Below are 19,986 nucleotides of genomic sequence, written 5' to 3'. Positions count from 1 at the left end.
AGCCACCACCAGCCTGGCAGCTGCCCACCGGCTTTGCAGCCAGACCTTCCCACCACCAGCAGCCTAAACAGGCAGCGAGGTGGGGACGGCCACGGCACAGGGAAAAGCTGAGCCGAGGGGTCAGCGATGCCCCTCTGTCGGCTCCGTGGCAAGACCGAGGTGCTGGAAAAGCGTATTCCTCCAGACACAGAGACGAAGGGCTCGGTCTCCTTGCTCCTCCTGGGCCTGCCTGGGCCTCATCCTGCAGGGAGGGGGACAGGACAGGAGCTGGCCTGCAGAGCCTGATATAAATACACTCATGATTGAATAAACTTTGGCTCCGTAACCAACGCTACAGCTGAAACCTGTGGGGAAGGTGGGGCTTGTGTAACAGCAGCAGGGCTGGCTGGAGCTGCAAGAGGGAAGGGAGGTTTCGAGCTGCGCCGATGCCATTTGCTCACCCAACAGGAAAGCAGGACACCGCGCTCCGGCTCCAGGAGTCGAAACGCCAAGGAGAGGGATCAGGCTGTGCCAAGGCAGCTCTGACCCGCGGCCACACACTGCACCCAGCTGGGCCCCGGCCTTTGAACTACACCAGCTTTGGTGGCTTTGTCCGAGGGACGCACAACTTGCACCACGCAGCTGCACATTTAACTAGAAACACACTTTTCCTCAGCTTTCTTTCAGAAGATACTGTTGTGAAGCAAGGAAAAAAAGCAGCTAAGCCAGAGCTGACTGTTTCCCACAAGCGAGGAGCCTTTCATTTTCCTCCCCTCCAAGCCTGTTACCTGCAGGCTGGGATGACAGCGACTCCCTCCCCAGACCATTGCTGGAGGCAAACCAGACCTGTTCTGAGCTCAGCACAGCAGAAGAGAGCCAGGAGCTACCGTGGGTGAGAAGGACCCACAAGAGGAGGCTGTTTTGTTTCCCCGACACGCTTAATCTTTTACAAAAATAAAAAAAAATTCCATGAAACAAATGCTTGTACAGTGAATAAGCCGTTTTATTTTTGTCCTGTGCTCACACAATCTCTCTTCTTTCCCTGACAGGTCACAGATCATTAAAATAAAGTTTCTAAGAGGAAAATAATTTAAAACATACACGCAGGGCTCCCTTCCAACCTCCCCACACCCACATCTCCACCACTTGTGCTTCATCTCATGCGTAAGTAAAGCCGTTGAATCTCAGGACTCCAGGATGGGAGAGCCTGCTGGGGTCTCGGTGAGTCCGTCTCACGCTGTTCGGGGCTGCAGCGAACCCACCGAACACCCCGCAATGCGCTCCGAGATCCAACTACTTTTCCCATAGCCCGGAAAACGTGCCTATGACCAGACATCTTCCCTCTCAGCAGCTCCAGGCCTCCCTCCGGCATTACCAGGTTTCCTTCCCTTGAGTTACCACCCCGAGTCTTCCCTCCGACGCGCCGCCCTCACCCCGTATCACATGCACAGGACTGGCTAGGAAAAGCCATTTTTAAGCTTTTTCAGTTGCTGGTAAAGTCAGTACACTCCCAGCTGTGCTATATTGTAAATACAGCTTCTAGGATGGTCTCCGTGGCGGAGACCGACAGTGATCAAGGCACTACCCCCACCCCCCTCCTGAAAACAAAGGAAGTCAGACCAACACCTAGGGACAGAAGAGAATCCTATAATGTGATCACACGGTTACACTGAATCTTTATGGCAAAGAGAACATTTAGCAGCTTTGAACGTTTGGGCTTCTCCCTTTTACTCAACACAAGCACTCTAGACCCTATAGGGAAAAACAGGGCTGAAGCCCTAAAAATCAAAGCGCGGTTAAGAAACAGGAATCCTAACAGCTGTCTAATTTCTATAAGTGACAAGCCCACGGCCTGGGGTGGGGACCCTCCACTCCCCTTGTGCTGTACGCCGACCGGGGAAGGGGGGGGGGGCCGCCAGGGGCCCAACAACCCTCCCCACCTTCCTCCCCAAGCAGTTCCCCAGCCAGTCAGTGGGAGAAGACAGCGTTTGCATGCAGGCTGCTGCGTGTGCCGTCTCAGCGTCCCAGCACGGCGCTGGCTCAGCGGCAGTGACATGCTCTGAAGTGTGGTGGGGGGACGCATATCACACTGGTTCTGTTAACCCTCTCCAGTTCCACACAACCACCCCCCCCCCCCAAAATTCTAAAGCTCTATGTGCCCGCCCACCCCACCCCTCCCCGAGGCGTCGCAGCTCCTCCACACATACAGTAACAGTTCTCCCGGGAGCCCCCTCTGAGCTTCCTCAGGCTGGAAAGGGTTAATGGAAGTCACACCACTTGTGTTTCCATGTGTGCACTGGTCTGATCTAGGAAGGGACATTGGTTAATCTGGAATTAAGTCAGATTGAATCACACACACCGATGTCAAAACTGGTTCAGGAAAAAAAAAAAAAAAAACCAAGAAAAAAAAAAACCCCAACTACCTGAAATCACAGAACTTTGGAAGTTCAGAAAAAATGTCTCTCCTATAACTTGTTTTAAGTTCGTTTGCTTAAATCTCTTTTCTTATTTAAAGCCAGTTCCTAACAGTAGTTTTTCCACCTCTGCCAATCTCACCACCAGTGATGCCAGCTCATTTCCTGCGCTCAAAGGATTCCAGGTTGTGGAAGGCGCCGGGCTCGCCAGTGCAGGGTCCACTTCTCCCCGTCCCTCCCCGCAGGGAGCCCTCAAAACTCAGCCTGCAGGTCCCGCAGTCTCTCCCGTACACTGACCGGCAGCAGTCACGTTTTTTTTTTGAGAAGATATATCGGATAAGAAGGCATGAAAGTTCCTCTAAGTACTTCCAGGCTCAGCCCTTCTCCAGTTCTCACTTGAGCGAGTGTCCCACTCCTCCCGCGTCGCCGTCCCTTCACTTCCTCCGGTCTTTCTGTTTCCTCTCCTGCCGCCGGGCCTGCTGGTCAGCCACGGCGCGAGGTATCAAAATGACGCTGCCATCGCTGGCGTACTGCAGGGCGTACTGGCTGGGGGAGTAGGGCTGGCCGTTCTCGTCCCGCAGGCGGCCGAACACTTCCTGGTAGAGGTTCTGCACCTTTTGCTTCATCTGGCGGATGGATTTGAGGAATTCTACCTTCTCCCTGAGCAGTTTGGACTTGTCCCGTTGCAAGTCCTCGACGTCCCGTTCCAAGTTCAGGATGGTGTCCAGTTTCCTCTTGCGGCAGTTCTGGGCAGCCATCTTGTTCTTGCCTCGCCTCCTGATGTCGCGGATCAGGCTCAGCTGCGCCTCGCTGAGCTGGTACTTGGAGAGGAGCTCATTGAACTCCTCCACAGGCAGGTTGATGATCTTGTCGTTGGTGAAAGGGATCTTCATGGCTCTGGCTCGATGCTCGTCCCTGCTCATCTGCTTGTCCAGGAACTCGGACGGCTTCTCTTTGCTGCTCTTCTTCCCCGCGCTGGGCAGTTTGGGCTCCTCAGGATCCAGGGCCCCTGGCGCCATGTTATAGGTGTGGTTGTGGCCAACGTGCTCCAGGTAAGGCAAGTAATGGAGCTGCGATGGGTCCTGGTAGCTCATGCGGCAGAACTTGCTGTACTCTGGCTGGTATCCAACCGCCCCTTCTGCTTCTTCAAAGTCCACGTTTTCAGAGTCTGAGCTGTAGCCGACAGCTCCTTCCTCAGAAAACGAGGAGGAGGAAGAGGATGAGGACGAAGAGGACGAGGAGGAGGAAGAGGAGGCTTCTGAGCTGCTCAGAGAAGCAGGACTGTGGCCAGAATCCAGAGAAAGACCTGAGTCGGAATCAAACTCCTCTTCCAGCTGCGAGGCCTGCACCGGGTTGAAACCTTCTTCAATCGCCAAGTCCATCAAGCTGATCTCATCAAGCATGGCTTCATCTAGAAGACCTCCCAGCGGGTCTGGCAGCTCGGGGCCAGCCGTCTCGTTGACTGTGCTGTTCAACTGCGGAGGGAAGAAGATGCCGCTCAAGTTGGTGGAGCCGAAAGTGGTGTTGAGGCCGGTGGAGTTGTCCGGCGCCAGCTGGAGCAGGGCCGAGCTGCCAGCCATAGAGGGGCTTTCGATTTCTGAGCTGAAGAGGGAGAAGTCCTGTGAGCAGCTACCCAGAGAGGCCTGATGCAGGCTGACATTCTGATTGATGGGAGTGTTCGGAGCGAGGCTGTAGTTAGAAGTCAGCAGGTCTCCGCTCGTGCCGTTGTACAGGTTTTCAGCAGTTGTGTTGTTCACTTCCATAGCCTGGAAGAGATGCGAAACAGCTCAGTAAATGAGCCACGCTCGAGCCCTGCCTTCACTCCTGGTGCATGCCAGAAAGAAACAGGACAATGCTTCTAGACCCCATGGAAGGGGCTCTCTCCAGTGGCCCAGCTGCAGGAGGGTTCAGACAGCAGCAGCAACCGCCACACGGGCAGCACAGTGTCACCACACAGGCTGGGGCAAAACTAAAGCAGCTGCAACCAACCCCAAACCGCGACTGCCCAGGAATTGGGTGCTCGGGACAGCCATCGAACCTAAATTCAACAGAGCAGCAACACACGCCTGGAGGGGCAAACGCCTTCCCACAACCCCCCCCCCACCTCGAGCTCACCTGCATTTCCATGATAGACATGAGGTCCTGCCACTGCTGCTCCAGATCGAAGGGCGACTCGGTCTCGGTGAGGAGAGGAGACAGCAGGCTGGTCTGGATGCCCGTGGACCTGCTCTCGCCGGGCACGGCTTCACTCAGGGTGGAGACATCCGCAGCTGGAAACTAACCACGTGAGGCAGAGTCAGTCCCCGGCTGATCAGCCGCGGCCAGGGAGCCGGCAATCCCGCATGCCCTTCCACCTCCACGCGGGCAATCGCTTCTCCTTTGTTCAAAGCAAACTGGTTGCAGTTATTCCTCCACAGTTCACTATGAACTAATTAGAAGCAAAGCCAGAAGTCTTTAATTAATTGTGACCACCCCCCTACTGCTAGTTTCGCAGGCACGATGCCTGGAGCCTCCTTAAGCAAGCTAACCCAATTTACTGCCGGTTCTGCGGTCTGGGTTAGGGGTACAAGAGGCACCGAAACGCCGGCGAGCGAGCGAAGGAGCGTCGCCACCGCCTCCGGATCCACTGAGGGGCAGAAGCCATCGCCCCATCCACTCACCTCCGAATTCTCCCCGAAAGGGAAGGTGGCCTCCAGCAGCCTAAGGCACTCCTCCAGGGACAGGGCTGTCTGATCCTCCGCACCGGGCACCTGAATGTAAAACACAAGCAGTTGTAGCCCCAGGATTAGGGAGGTGGTGATGAGAAACGAGCTCCTTACAGCAGAGCTTTATTACAGCGCATCCAAAAAGAGCCAGAGGCCCCACCCAGTGCTTCGCAGACTCCATCCTCCTGCTCCGGAGAGCGTCAGAGCGGCCCCCGAGCGCAGCGGGGAAAGGAAACGTGCTGCCTCCGCTCCCGGCGAGCCTCACCTACTGCCAGCGCAAGGACTCGGCTACAGGCTGGAGGGGACTCTGCGCCTACTCGCGCCACCGCCTCTGCCAGACGACCGAAAGGCACAGCAAGAACCAGCCGCCCTCGTCCTAGCGTCCTGCCGACGGTGACACGGCCATTACCCTGCCCGCCTTGACTGCGGCTCTCCGGCCCGGCAGGCAGCCTGCGCTTTCCCAGCATCAAATCCTCTCGTCCACCCGGGCAAACCCCTTATCCTGCAGCTCAGCAGAACCCCCAGTGAAAGTCACGTGCGATGCCGCTCGCTCCGACAGCCGGCCGACGGGCCCTTCGCCTCCCCTCTGCCTCGGCGGGAGCACGGACCCCCGGCGCGCTGCATCACCGCGGGCACAGACCCCCAACTCGTCGGGCCCAAGGGTGTTACCTGTGCAGGGAAACTCTCCCCGGTCTCTCCATCAACTAGCAGGTTTCTATCCAAGACCTCATTCCCTCCGCTCCTCCAGCTGTCCCCGCGCTCCCTCCCATCGCTCAGCTCTTTGTCCACTTCGCTCTCTTTCTGACGGTGGCTGTAGTCAAAAATCTCTCGCCCAGCGCCGAGATCAATATCCTGTCTCCACAGGATGTCAATCAAATCGATGTCCTGAAAGACAGACCAGATTTCCTTCAGCCCTGGGCAGGGTCCCCACCCACCGGCCCCTCCCAAGGGACACCCCCCCACCCCTCCTTTCCCGCTCCCACGGGCGAGCACCCCCTTCCTCTCCGCCCGCCTTCCCTCGACGACCCGGGGGGCCTTTTTGCCTCCGGGGGTCCCCGAGAGCTCTTCTGCGGGGCTCTGCATGGCAGGTGACGCCGGCCCATCCCTCCTCGCCTCCCATGAGCCGCCAGTTCTCCACCGGGAGAAACGACTGGGACCACCGGGGCCCCCCGTTAGCGGCGGTGGCGGCTTCGCCCGTGGCCGCCTTGCATCAGCCCGTGGTGCCATCCCGGCCATTTGCATAAGGGGTGGGGTGCGCCGGTAGGAAAATCCCCGCATTTCCACCCACCTGATGCAACTTCAACCACCGTCGCTGCCGCCGCCGTCGTCGTTACCGGGCTGCCCGCAGCACCCCCACAACCCCCCTTCCTCCTCCTCCTCCTCCTCCGGGCAGCCCCCCCGCCCTCCCCCGGCCACGGAACCTACCCTGCACCCAAACCGCCGGTCCCCGCCCCGCAGCCCCCGCCTCCGGTAGCCTGCGCCGCCGCGCCGCGCTTCCCCCCCCCCCGCCCCGGTTCACCCCCCCCCCGCCGCCGCCGGGCCGGCAGCATCCCCGCGGCGCCGGGGATCCGCCACCCTCCCTCCCTCCCTCCCCGGTACGATCCCGGTACCTTTCTCATGTCCCCAGCTGCCGCCCGGGCCGCGGCGTACGCCGATCATGGTCCCCGGGGAAAGGAACGGGGCGGGTGGGGAGCGAGGAGGAGGAGGAGGAGGAGGCGACGACGGCGGCGGCGGTGATGGTGGGGCGGGCTGGTCGGGGCGCGGCGCCGCGCACGCATCGCCGGCCGGGGAACGGCTGGGGAGCCGCGCTCCGCCCCACCGGCCACAGGTGCCCCGCGGCCCCGCTGCTGCAGGAGCCGCCTCCGCTCCCCCGGTACGGGCTGGCGGTGGCGGTTCTCCCCCCCCAACCCCTGCACCGGCTCGGCTGGGCCGGGCTCGGTTGGGCTCGGCTCCCGCCGCCCTGCCCGGGCCGGGCTGCGGCGCGCCCCGCCCGCCCCTCCCCCGTCGTTACCTTGGCTGCGGCGGCCGCCAAGCCCCGCCCCCTCTCCCCCCGCAGCCCCGCCCCGCCGGGATGCGGCGGCGACGGCGGCGGCTTCGAGCCACGCCCCCCCTTCTCTCTCCTCTCTCTCTCTCCGCCAATGGATCGTCCAAACTCCGCCCCACGCCCGGCCGCCTCGCTCGTCACCAATCCGCGCCACCGGAGGCCACCGCCCCGACCAATCTCCACCGACCGGGGGCCGACGCCTCGGCCAATGAGCGGCCGCGCGGTGCCCACCGGGCCGCTCCCCCGCCCTGGCGCAGCGGCGCCGCCCCCCCCTTTCCCCTCCCCGGGCCCGGCCTCGCCCTGCACCGCGCCGGCCCGCACCACCGGCGGGAGGGGGGGGGGGGGTTGGGCTCATCCCGGAGCCCACTGCGCTCCCCGAAGGAGGCAGGGAAGGCCGGGGTGACCTTGGCTCCCTCCCCCGGGAGCCCCCGGCCCGCATTGGTGGTGGTGGTGGGCGATCCGCGCCCCCTCACCCCGAGGGCAAAGCCCCCGTTCGCTCCTCACCCCCCCCACAGCCCCTCACAACGGACATGGCCCCCCCCGGGACCGAGCGGTAACGATGGCGGCTGGAGAGGCAAGGCCAAGTGTAAGGAGATCCCCCCCACCCTCCCTCAGCTGGCGGGGGGGGGGGCTTTGTCAGCCGGGGACAAGGGGCTGAGCACCACCACCAGCTCATCACATGTCTGACGGCCGCGTATTTTTATCCTCCTGTTGTGGAAACGGCACAGGGCAGCCGGTGCCTCCCCCCCCCACCCCCCCCTTCCCCACCCCCAATGCTGCGGAGGGAAGTACTCGGGCTTAAACCCAGCTTTGTCTTTAGGCTAACGAGGAGGGGGCACCCCCCCACCCCAGGATAAAAAAAAAAAAACCCAAAACAAAACAAAAAAACCCCACATTTTGGATGATTCCCCAAGCTGTCAGCCAGCGCCGCAAACCCCGAGCGCCCCGCACCGCACCCAAGGGCGAGCTCCAGCTCCTAAAATTATTAATAACAGCCCTCTTCCCCCAGCAAGGTCGCGCCTGGCCCACACGACCCGCGGGGAGTCGCAATATTTTAAGTGCCAGGAAAAGTCATGGAAAAATTTAAACCCCGGCCCTGAAGCCATCTGCATATCATCATCGTCCACCTAACGAATGGGAGGAGGATGGGGATGGGGGGGGGGGGAGGATGAAGCCCTGCAGGTGCCTTCCAGAGGCAGCAGCTGCTGGGAGCTGCAGAGCTCAGACGATATTCCCGTCGGAAAGGCTGGGCGGCTGCTCAGGGAGTCAAGGTTCCAGACAAAGACACCAAAAAATAAAAAACACCAAACCAAACCACCCCCCCAAAAAAGAAACCCCACTAGGATAACGCTTTGAAATAAGACTCGGCGCTTTGAAGCGTCACACCAGCAGCGAGTACGGTCTTGCTGGCCCCGGGGGGGGGGGAGAGAGGGCGATGTGACGGTGCGACGGTGTGACGTGGGTGTGCGAGGAAGGCTCGGCAGACGGGATTTCCTGGCGCTGGGTGCCCGGGCGTTGTGCCCCCGGCAGCGCAGCACACCTGGAACCCATTGCACCTTCCCCTCCTGTCCAAACCAAGAGTTTGGGGGGCAAAAAAAAAGAAAAAAAAAAAAAAAAGACAGAAAATAGAGACCTGAGGAAGAGCACGGATGCCTGAACACCCGGCATCAGAGAAGGTGCAGACCCAGATCTCCCCACCCTTCCCTGAAGGAACGAGTGGAGCAAAACCGCAGCGTGGAGGAGCGTGCTTCCCACCCAGCATTGCCCAGGCTGGCCAGGAGTTTCACTCCCAGCAAGTCCAGCCCAAGCTGGCTGGGTTTGCAGCCGCACCCCATGTACGGGCAACTTGCAGCAATGGCATCTAATGCAGAACTGTATTTTAAGACAGAAATAAACAGGCCTCTGGAAAACAGCAGTGTTATCGGCCTCTTGCCACTCAAATCTGCAGCATTTCTCTCTAAATTCTGATCCCCGTTTCTCTATACTGCACTTGAAGGGCTCTCCAGACCCGATGCCCTCAGCCAAGAACACCAGACTTGGGGAAGGACAGCAAAGTCTTCCAGGGGCTGCGCGTGACCTTGTACAAAGCATTTCATCAAATTCTTCCCCGTTCCCAAGACAGGGAATTACCTCTCTCAATTATCAGGGAAGAAGCTGAACGTGTGAACGTTTTGCCTTGTGTTCTGCCACCCTCCAACAGAAGCTCCTCTTGTTGACGCCTCCAAGGTCGCCAGTTGCAAACCCAGACCGGGGTTTTCACCCTCAGTCCCGCAGCCTGAACGCCTCCGGAGCCAGGAGATCCCCACGGGCAGGGGAGAGCTGCCCGCAGGTACAGCGGAGGCACCATCCACGCTTCCTACAGCAGCATCCCGCTGCTCATCCGTCAATACCAGACCCGAAACAATCGACACCTTTGTCTCTCTGGCGTGCACGCGTTCACACCGCTTTCCTCACTCGATTCCCTGCCTATTGCTGCGCCGAAGCCACATGACAAAAGCCCCAGGCATCCGCGACAGCTGCCTGTGAAGCTGCCCACCCCTCGCTGCAGGGGAGAGGGGTGGCAGCAGTTGAATTCGGCTCCCTCCATGCCCAGACGCCTCAGCAGCTCGTCCGAGACACAATTTACGAGACGCAAGAGCAACGCTGGAAGGACCCGACGCGGCAAATCAGCACTAATGTCCCCCAAGCCACGGCCAGGGAAACGCCGAACATGCCGTGACAAAGAGAGCGGTGCCAAAAAGGAAAAAGAGCAGCAGCTCCCGGGGACCAGCATTGCATCACAGCCTCCAAAAGGTTGTGCTCAGACAGAAAAAATAAACCACTTTCCAGTTCACCTCTCCCCACCCGTCTGTGATGAAAACCAAGCAATAAACATCGCCACTGGATGAACTCCAGAACCAAGTAACCCAACCACCCGCTCGGCACCTGGGATGAGGCTGTTACCCAATGCCCCTGTTTATTTCCCAGTCTCGTTTTATCGGTTTCACAACACAAAGCTCCGCGCACAGGTTGAAACGCTGACCCCGATCCTTTCCCCCTCCTTCCACTATTACTTTCAGACCAAGAATAAAACAAACAAAAAGGAAAAACCCACCCCACACACATCCCTAGAGCCCTCTAACTGAACCATAATTTAGCGTTATGCCATTCCTAAGCAGGGACCCACTTTTCCCAAGTGCTAAACACGCACAATGTACAGAGTACCGCTCGCTTGGATGGGTACCAGAGGGCAAGAGCCCCCCGCAAAGGCTCCCCTTCCCCCCACCCACCACAGGCAAAAGAAGGTCCTGCTTACCTCTTTGGTCAGGTCTCCGTTCACCGGGGCAGCCACTGCTCCCAAATCTTCCAGTTCTTCCCCAAAGCCCTGCTCAGCTCCGCTCTCTCTCACCCCGTTGTCAGGGCTGCTCCCATCCTGCAGGCCGCCGCCGTTCTCTAGGGCGATGCCGGCGTTGGGCTGGCTACCAGACACAGAGCCTTCGGGGTCTCTGTGCACCAACCAGGCGTTGACTTCAGTGGTGGGCACCTGAAACCTGTCCAGGGCCCTCACCTGGTTGAGCAGCCTGCGAGCCGTGAAGTAATAGTCCAGGTCTACACTTTTTGGGTGGATGCCATATCCATCCAAGGTGTTACGCAGGTTGTGAAACTGGGTCTGGGTGTAAGCAGAGCTCTGGCCAAGAATGATCTCCCGGAGAGGTGGGAGCTGTGAGTTCAGGTAGGTGTCCACGTCCACACGAACACCGATCAAGCTGAGCAGAATGGTGAACTGGATGAGGCCTTCGGTGAAATATTTCTTCAGAGAAAGCATTTCTGGCAGAGGAGAAAAGAAAACAGGTGGAGGGTTTGGGAATTAAAAAAAAAAACAAAACAAAACAAAACCAAAACAACAAAACACCAGCGTCGGATGAATTCTCCACACAACAGGTTGGTTGGGTTTGTCTTTCTTCTGCCCCACTTTCAAACAAACAAAAAAAAAAGCAATGACTCCGGCATTCAGGTTATCGCTCAACAACAGGATAAAAGTTTAAAGAACATTCAAGACTTTGGGTTCAGGACGACTTTGTTTTCCTTTTAAAATTCTGGAACTCAGTGGTCGACCAGCAGAGTGTAACTAAAGATTTAAATCTCAAGAAGGAACAAACTCTTCCCCAGAAGGCAGCCTCCACCCTCTCTTCTTGCCCTTTCCTTCAGAACTGTTTTCTAACACAGACCATGCAGCTACATAAAAATCCACGTGACTTACTGTCCAAAAACTCCACATACAGCCACTCCTCTCGCCCCCCCCGATTCCCCACGCTCCAGGATGGGGTACTGCTCCCTCTGACAGCCGGCTGCTCTTTCTTCCCCTCTTCTGCTCTGCGAAGCTTCTTGAAGGAACCTTTTACGAGTCAAAGGTCCCGATCAGGGGAAGGTCCAAACACTCCTCCGCTTCTGGCTGCAATTTCATCAGCGGCTGAAATAAAACCGGAGAGCAAACGCGATAACGCGCCGACCAGGCACCACCCTAAACGTTGCACATGGACCTACTACACCGGGAAACGGCGGTTCCCCCGGGGCTCCCACCCCTGAAGAGCTGAGGGAATATCACTAGAAAGGCTGATTTTATTTTTTTTCTCCTGACACGACCGGCGGAGGTTACCTTTGGTGACAATATTGTCCATACTTCCCCTCCCTGAGCTATTCTTAGGCCGGTGCGTCAACTTCCCCTCTCTCCGAAGGAATCCAGCTCCGACTCCCTTTCACTCCTCACCCCACTTTCCAGCGGCTCCACAAATAATAATAAAAAAAAAAAAAAAAAAACCAAGAAAACCCTCAGGGGTTTTCCACCACCGGCAAAGCATCCCTGGCCAACGGGAACTCCCGGTCTCGCCCCTCCCGGGCCACCCCCCCCCCTTTCCCCATCCCCAACCCGGCGGGGCGGCTCCCGGTACCCGGGAGGAGCCACCAAAGCCCCAGCACTACCCTCTACTCCCCTCCCGGGGGGTCCCGAGCGGGGCCATGTGCCGCCGCCCCGGGTTCTTTAAGACACCCACCGCCGCCGCCGCCCCCCCGCCGCCGCCGCCGCCGCCTCGTGACCCGCCCCCCCCCCTCCCCACGGCGCGGCCTCACCGTCCACCTCAGCGCCTCTCGACCCGGTTCACCCTCACCCCGACCCGCACCCCCGGCCCCATCCGCGCCGCTGCCCGCCGCTACCCGCTCGCCGCCGCTCGCTCGTTCGCTCCCGGCCCCGCCGCCGCCGCCGCCGCCGCCGGCCCCGCTCCCGCTCCCCGCCCTGACCAACCACCTCCCCCTCCCGCCTCGCGCGGCACCGCCGCCAATCGGGACCCGCGAAGGGGAGGTGGGACGAAAAGGGGTGGCCCAATGAAAGGCGGCTGGTGAAGCGTTGCTCCCGCCCTCCCCCCACCCCACCCCGCCGCCGACGCCTGGAAAGGCAGGCGGAGCGGCCAATCGGCTCGCGGAGAGAGGCGCTGGGCCCTGTGCTTGGCCCGGCGGCCGCGCGCTGGGCCAATCGAAGAGGGGAAACCAGTCAACACGACCCGCCCCCCCCGCAGCGATTGAGTGACAAGGCGACCGCCCAATGGAACGCGACTCCTCCGCCGAGCGGCGGCGGCAGCTGCCAATGAGACGACGCGCAGGAGCCAGCCGCCCGTCTGGGCGCTTGACAGGCAGCGGCGCTCACCAATCCCCGCGACTCAGAGGCACCGCCCCTTCGCCCCTCAGCTGTTGCCATGGCACCAGGCGCCCCGGGCCCCCAACGCAGGGCGAGGCCTGGGACCGCCATGGCGGAGCCTCCATCGCCCCGCAGGCTCCACCACCGCCCCCCTGGGGGTCCCCCATGTCCCCGGGGGTCCCCCGTGTCCCTAGGGTCCCCAATCCCCGACACCTCCCGGGGGTAGAGGGGGCTTTGGGCCTCCTCCAGGGCTTCACCACAGCGGGGCCTGCGGCGGGGAGATGGCTCCTCGGCCTTGCTCACCTCCCCCAAGAGCGGCCCAGGGGCCTCCCCTGCGCTGCCACAGCCCCACGGGCTGATAACGCTGTCTAAACGTGACCCGGCCTTGCACTCGCCCGCCGCCCTCGCAGGTTCCTCGGCAGGACGGAGTCACAGCCGAACCCGGAGCTTCGCCTCAGGCCCTTCAGTGAGTCAGTGGCGGGGCTGGGAGTCCAGCCAGGGCATCGCCTCCTAACCCCCGCGCTACGCTTTCTTCGTTGCGCCAGCCCTTCGCTAATTAAAAGTCTTTAATTTCACGCTCCAGCAGCTGCCCAGTCGGCATACCCCTGCTCATTAGGCCCAGGTCTGTTTTCAGGTTGAGAAAAGCGAGCTCTCCCGGTCGGCTGCTCCTCGCCCGTGGCGGTGGGAGCTGCTGGAGGTGCAAATGGCTGTGTCAGAGAGAGGTAACTCCCAGCCCCGACCTGGGCTGGCCGAGAGCCGCAGGGAGGGGGACAGCACTGGTGGGGCGGGAAGCCGGGCACCATGCCCCTGGGGTGCTGGTGCTTGGAGCAGGATAGGGCTCACCACCACGCAGGCAGAGCTGCCGCCTTTGAGCTGCTCACAGCAAAGTGCTGTGGACTTGGCCATGTGTCTGGCTGTCCCTTAGCCTAAAACAGTCGCACTGTCCATGGGTTGTTCCACGAGCACTGCTGCTAATCACAGGGGAACCCACCGGCCAGTTTGAGTTTGACCCGAGGTCTTGATGTTTGATGCCTTTTGAGGCAGTGACTACCCAGCGGAGGTGAGAGAGACGCTGCAACTGATCCCAACCACCTCACCGGGTGCCTGAGGACCTGCGCCATGCAGCCGGTGGCTCTGCAGCCACTCGACAAAACATGCCGGGATCTCCCATTACGAGCTGCAGGAACAGAGGCAGAAAGGTGCTGTGAACAGCTGCAGGAGCAGGGCCAGCATCAGGCCTTCGTCCTGTCCTTGCCCCTCCAGGATGGTCAACCACCAGATCGCTGACGGGAACTCCATAAACTAAATAAATAAGCACAAAGCAGGGTCGGCGTTAAAACTGTCACCTCTGAGCAGGTTATTTATACCTTCCCCAATCGATCGATGTGGGCTTCCTGCCCAAATCAATGCTGGTGCCCACGGGGTGAGGGGCAGCCCCTGCCAGACCTGGCAGCGGAGGTGGGCAGGTAGGAGGTAAGGGCAGCTGGGCAGCACCACCCCTGCCTGCTATTCCTGCAACGCTGCAGCTGCCCAGAGCGGCCGCAGCTGCCAAAACCAGACACCCTCTTCCCTGCCCCAGAAACTTGCCGGGACAAACAGGATGCCAGAGACAATACTTCATCCAAAAAAACGTGGAAAATGAGCGTGGGCTACAACGCCTCGCAGCAGGGTGAGGTTTCCCAACCGGGGGTGTCTTCCCAAGGGCAGCAGCGCGAGCGGAGCCCCCTTCTTTATGGCAAGGACTGAGCTTGCCAGCACAGCTGAGAGATGGGGGACAGGCTGCGCATCCCCCCCTGAACCCGGATAGCCCCAACGCTGCGAGCAGGGATGCTCCAGAGCATCCAGGGAGACAGGCACGGCAGGGAAAGGGACCGGAGCAGCCAGGGGAAGGTGGTGAGGAGCCTGGAAGCACCCAGATCCAAGTGATTTTGGGCCATGGGCTTGCTCTGCTCCAGCTGCTCCGTCTCACTAATCTCCTTCTGGAAAACAAGCCACGAAACACCCACAAAAGCCGGGGTGCCGCCCCAGCCCACATTGTGCCGCAACCGGCAATTTGCTGAGGCAACGGCGGCGGCCCCGGCGGGCGGACGGGCACAGCCCCATTGCCACAGCGGTTCTCCCTCGATACTGAGAGCCACCGCTCGGCACATTGCACACCGGCTGCGAAATTTGGAGGTGCTGCCAACCCCAATGGTCACCAAGAGTGACCACTGAGAGAGTTTTATTCGGGCACCATCTCCCTGTTGTCCTCCCCTGCACCCCACAGGGAAAAATGGGTGTATGGGAACGTCCTAAAAACTTCCCCAGGGCTGTGGTCAGCCTCCTGCTAGCAACCCGAGCCGGGCTGCCCCTCGGGGAATTATTTTTAGTGTGTCCCCCCCCTCCACCCCAGGACTATTTGGAAGGCTGGCAGGCATCCCTGTCCCTGTGCCCTGTCCGGCTCCCAGCCCTCCTCCAGCTCGGGCAGGCAAAAACCTTTCGGTGCCTCGTGCTGGCAAGAGGGGGCACGAAGCCCCTTCCCCAGTGCTCCCATGGGAAAACTGTCTCCCCCCCGGTTTCTTTTCGTGTCCTGCTGCCCCTCACACCCCAGGCTGTGGCCAGTGCTCCCCGCGTGGGTTCAGCCCCCGCCGTAGGGAAACGCTCTGGCTCCTGAGGTTAAAGCAAACAAGGGTGATTTGGGTGCAAGCGGAGCAGGGTTATGGGGGGGGGGGGCCTGTGCCCCACAGCGGGGGTCACCCGTGATGGCACTCGGTAGGGGGGGGTACTGACCCCCCAGCAGAGGCCACGTCCTGCATCAGGGACGTGCTTGCAGCCGCCGGCTGGACCCCGCGCTGCCAGGACCACCCCCCCTCGCCTCCCCCTGGTCACCCGGGGGGGTTGGGGGTGACCCCAAGTTAAATGCAGCAGAGGTTAAGTGAGGGATGAACCCCCCACACTGCTGAGCCTTCCTCCCCCGCAGTGGCTTCCCTGAACTCCCAATTCGGGGTGCGTGAGGGTCCCAATCTCCATCCCACCCCACTGCCCCCCTCCAGATCAGTCCTTTCCCAAAAGAGGTGTCTGTGTGCGGGAGGGGGGCACTGGTGGAACAGCCCCCCCCACGGCCACATATGTATCGTGTGTCCGTCCCCCCCGTTCCCCCACTGCGTCCACGCACCGCAGCACACTGGGGTGCAGGACCCCCAGTTTGGGGGACCCCCCTTTTTTCCCCCCCGCTCTACTGCCGGGGGGGGGGCAACCGGTCCCTGCGGGGGCTGAGCTCGGGATGCAACGAGGCAAGGCTGGGTGCGGGACCGGAGGGGCCGGGGCGGAGCGGGGGGGGGGGGCGGGCACGGCAGCGCCGGGGGGGGCCCGGGGTGGCGGAGGCATGGAGCCCGCGGGACCGGTACGGGACCGGGAATGGGACCGGGAATGGGACCGGGGCTTCGCAGCCCCGCCGGGAACTTCGTGCGGCGGCGGGGGGACGGGGGGAGCGGGGAGAAATGGGGAAAAAAAACGGGGGGGGGGAATGGGGAAAAAAGGGGAGGAAAAACATGGGGGGGAACATGGGGGAGAAAAAAAACGGGGGAAAAAAGCACAGGAAAAACACGCGGGAAAGCGGGGTGGGGGGGGCGATGGGGATAAATGATGGGGACCGGGGGGGGGGGCAATGGGAGGGAAAGGGGCTGGTGGTGATAGGAGGGGGGGGACCGTGGTGAAACGGGGGGAGATGGGGGACAGGGAGTGGGGGGACGGGGGAAGAGGGGAGAAGTGGGAAGAAGAGGGGAGAAATGGGAAGAAGAGGGGAGAAATGGGAAGAAGAGGGGAAATGGAACTGGGGGGGAATGGGGAGAAATGGGGGGGGCAGGACAGGGAGCAGGGGGGCAGTGGGGGCGGGACCGGGGATCAAAGAGGGTCCCCAATATCCAGACCCGGGGGGACCCCAAGGGAGAGGATTCAGGGGAGCCCGGGGTGGGCTGGGGGTGGCTGGACCCACCGTGGGGCAGAGCCCCTCTGGCCCCAGCCCCTCTCCCCCCGCCAAGGAGCCCTCCCTGTACACCGTGAAGGCCCTGCTCATCCTGGACAGCCTCGGGCAGCGTCTCCTGGCCAAGGTGAAGCCCAGCCCCCCCTGCCTCAGTTTCCCCAGGGGATGCTGCCCAGGTCCCCCCAACACCCCCTCCGCTCACCCTGGCTCAGGCATCTCCCTCCCCGTCAGGCTGTGGGGTCTTGGGGGGTCCTGGCGGCAACCTTAGGGGGTCCCAGTGGGGGTTTTGGGGGTCCCGGTACCTGCCCCCCCCCCACCACCACCACGCAGGATCTGTGCTGCCCACCCTGCCTGTCCCCGCAGTACTACGATGGCACCTTCCCCACGGCCAAGGAGCAGGCGGCCTTCGAGAGGAACATCTTCAGCAAGACCCACCAGACGGGTGGTGAGCTGGGGAGGGTCCCACGTGGGAGTTTTTGCAGTCACAGGGGGGGACATGGTTGCAAAAGGTTTAATGCTGAAGGGGGGGGCACAGGGCTTGGAGCAGGATCCCCTCCGGCGCAGTCCCGGGGGACTTTAACACTGTCCCGTGTCCCCGTGCCACCCGTGTAGGGGAGATCGCCTGTCTGGAAGGACTCACCGTCGTCTACAGGAGCAGCGTCGACCTCTTCTTCTACGTGGTGGGGGGCTGCCAGGAGAACGTGGTAGGTTGGGGGGGGGGGGGGGGGGCGGAGAGGCAGTCCTGGGGACCCCTGTGGCCTCGCTGACGCCCCAGTTCTCCCACAGCTGATGCTGTCGGCCGTGCTCGCCTGCCTCCTCGACGCCCTCAGCCACCTCCTGCGGTGAGTGCCCGGGACCACCCGACCCCCAGACCCATGTGCCTCGGGTGGGGAAGCTGAGGCAGGGCACAGGGCAGCAGTTTGCGTGTGCCGGCATGAAACCCCTGTCCCCTAACGCCCTGGGTGGGACAGGGCCGGTGCCGCTTTGGGATGGCAGGGGTCCGCGTCCCAGCACCTTGCACGGGACCCCGAGCCATGACCGGGAGTGGATGCAGCGACATGTCCCACTCTCTCGCCCGCAGGAAGGAGGTGGAGAAGCGCTGGCTGCTGGATAACATGGAGGGGACATTCCTGGTGGTGGATGAGATCGTGGACAGGGGGTGAGCTCCTGCGGAGGGGGAAGGAGGGGGAGAAGCAGCCCACAGATCTGGGGGTTGCAAGGACAGGGGGTGGCATCGTCCCTCAGGGTGCTGGGAAGGGGCTGGTCCCATCTCTGGCCCCATCTCAGGGTGCCAAGGGGGAGCTGGGCACCCCCGTTTGCCACCATCGTCAGGGCATCCCAGGGCTTTGCACAGGGAGGGAAACTGAGGCACGGGGCGGTGGGGGTGATGCCCGGTGGGGTGCAACTGGGTTTGGGAGGGACCCATGCCAGGAGGATCCCAGTGGGATCAGCACAGCACCGCGCGGCTCCGCAGGGTGATCCTGGAGAGCGATCCTCAGCAAGTGATCCAGCGGCTGAGCCTGCGGGTGAGTGCAGCCATCCTGTGCCATGGCCTTCATCCACCCTCCTCTGCCTCTTCCCACCCTCCTCAGCCTCTCTCCCCCCCTCCAGGCCCCAGAGCCGGCGGCATACGGCTTCGTCCTCTTCGACTACCTGTCGGGCAGCTCGGAGCGAAGGGACTCAGGGGACACTGGCCAGCACGAATAGGCATCGCCGAGGAGGTACAAACCCTTCCCTGTGTCCGAGGGGTCCGGAGGGGATGGGAAGGGATTGGGGTCGGGGTCCAGCCGCTGCCGGAAAACTCCCAACTACGGCAGACTCGTGGGTGATAGGCACCGAGCAGGATGGGTGCCGAGGGGATGCTCCCCACCTTGGGGCACCCAGTGGGTCCCCTTCGCCCCAGCCAGCCCTGCTCCCAAAGCTGCCGGTCCCCTTCCCTGCTCCCCCAGGTTGATGACAACTTTCTGTGCGAGCAGAGCGTGTCCCAAGTTAAAAGTGCTTCGTTAGCCTCACTAATGAGGGGGTGGGTTGACCAGCTTTACCCAGCAGGAAGGAGATGGGGTGCACCCTAGGTCCCACTCCCACTGCCACCCCACCATGGGGTCCCACGCACCCCTAATTGCTCAGCATGAGGTGTGCCCCCCCCTCCATCCAAGGAAACCCAGGCGTCGGGCTGGGAAGGGCACCCCAAGGCCCTGTCCCCATCCCTGGGGTCTCGTACCAGGTCCTGCAGCCCACCAGGGAGCACATCAAGCCATCCCCACTGACGTGACGGCTCTGGGGTCACCCGGCAGCAGGACACACGGACCTTCTCTGGCATCCCCCCCACTCCAACCTCAGCCCAGACCCCGCGCTCCAGCCTGGATACCCGGGCTGGCTCCTCCCCAGTCGCATCGCCTGCAGAAGCCTCTTGCCAGTTCTCATATCCGCCTCTGGCATTTATAATATCAAGGGAAAAAATAAGCACTAATGAAGGAGAATTGATTTGCCATTCCCACTCACTGCCAGCCAGAGCTGGCCACAAATAAAGTTTTCCTCCCCAGTTGGGCGTCCTCTCTCCATCAGCCGTGTTGGGGTGGTGGGTCCCTGTGGGTACGTCACCCATCCAGGCTGGGCTCCGGGGGCTCTTTCGCTCTTTGATGCATTTTCTTTGGAGGAAAAGATGCCATTTCTGGGTTTTCCTGTTAAATCCCACTCTCTGCGGGTTCATAATTTCAAGCCACTAGAAATCAATGGGGTCCAGCACAGACTGGCCTGGGGCTGGCAGGGAGGCTGTGGCCATGTGGGTCTGGGCAGAAAGGAGAGGAGCCCCCCACCGTCTCCCATGCCCAGGGTGGGGATGGGGGCACGCAGCTGGGCACCCAAATTCTGCCCACCCATGGGTGCCCGCATGTGGAGCAGCTGCGGTGCTTGCACCCACGGGTGGGCATGGTCTGCTCTGCCACGGTCACGCTGCACCAGCCTAGGGACCTCCCCCCACCCTATGGACCCTCCCCATCCTGGGACACCCAGCCTAGGGACCCCCCACCCGGGGACGTCCACCGCCTACTTGCACGACGCTCCCTAACACCGCAGCCGCAGAGCTGCTCTTGCTCGACGCTCCCTAGCGAGACAACGACGACCTTTGCATAACCCCGCCCCGTGGCCCCACCCCCACCCCCCCTTATATGGCGCGTGGGTCCCTCCCCTTTCCAATTTTAGCCCCGCCCCACCCT

General features: G+C 61.5%; 2 protein-coding genes across 6 annotated transcripts; one reads left to right on the top strand and one right to left on the bottom strand.

Moving 5' to 3' along the window:
- Positions 1-2,442: 2,442 nt before the first annotated feature.
- NFE2L1 (NFE2 like bZIP transcription factor 1) lies at positions 2,443-12,414 on the bottom strand. Of its 3 annotated transcripts, XM_069786497.1 has the most exons (8): positions 12,333-12,396; positions 11,779-11,904; positions 11,383-11,592; positions 10,438-10,949; positions 5,768-5,983; positions 5,054-5,143; positions 4,509-4,670; positions 2,443-4,159 (listed from the first exon to the last, which is right to left on the bottom strand). In XM_069786497.1, exons 4-8 carry the CDS (start codon positions 10,945-10,947, stop codon positions 2,828-2,830), a joined length of 2,310 nt encoding a protein of 769 aa, XP_069642598.1. In that variant the 5' UTR covers positions 10,948-10,949; positions 11,383-11,592; positions 11,779-11,904; positions 12,333-12,396; the 3' UTR covers positions 2,443-2,827. The 3 variants fall into 3 exon arrangements, with proteins under 3 accessions (XP_069642598.1, XP_069642599.1, XP_069642597.1); XM_069786498.1 differs by lacking the exon at positions 11,779-11,904 and having other exon boundaries at positions 12,333-12,414; XM_069786496.1 differs by lacking the exon at positions 12,333-12,396 and having other exon boundaries at positions 11,779-12,046.
- A 3,730-nt stretch (positions 12,415-16,144) lies between these two features.
- Positions 16,145-19,313, top strand: COPZ2 (COPI coat complex subunit zeta 2). Of its 3 annotated transcripts, none has more exons than XM_069786148.1 (9): positions 16,145-16,192; positions 16,830-16,898; positions 17,135-17,216; positions 17,384-17,475; positions 17,558-17,613; positions 17,853-17,930; positions 18,246-18,297; positions 18,383-18,492; positions 18,996-19,313. In XM_069786148.1, exons 1-8 carry the CDS (start codon positions 16,175-16,177, stop codon positions 18,476-18,478), a joined length of 543 nt encoding a protein of 180 aa, XP_069642249.1. In that variant the 5' UTR covers positions 16,145-16,174; the 3' UTR covers positions 18,479-18,492; positions 18,996-19,313. The 3 variants fall into 3 exon arrangements, with proteins under 3 accessions (XP_069642249.1, XP_069642248.1, XP_069642247.1); XM_069786147.1 differs by having other exon boundaries at positions 16,147-16,192; positions 17,102-17,216; positions 19,005-19,313; XM_069786146.1 differs by having other exon boundaries at positions 16,147-16,192; positions 17,102-17,216.
- The last annotated feature ends 673 nt before the right edge of the window (positions 19,314-19,986 follow it).

This window comes from Haliaeetus albicilla, chromosome 7 (genome assembly GCF_947461875.1).
Source record: "Haliaeetus albicilla chromosome 7, bHalAlb1.1, whole genome shotgun sequence".
Lineage (NCBI taxonomy): Eukaryota > Metazoa > Chordata > Aves > Accipitriformes > Accipitridae > Haliaeetus > Haliaeetus albicilla.
This window is presented reverse-complemented; position numbering and strand designations above follow the sequence as displayed.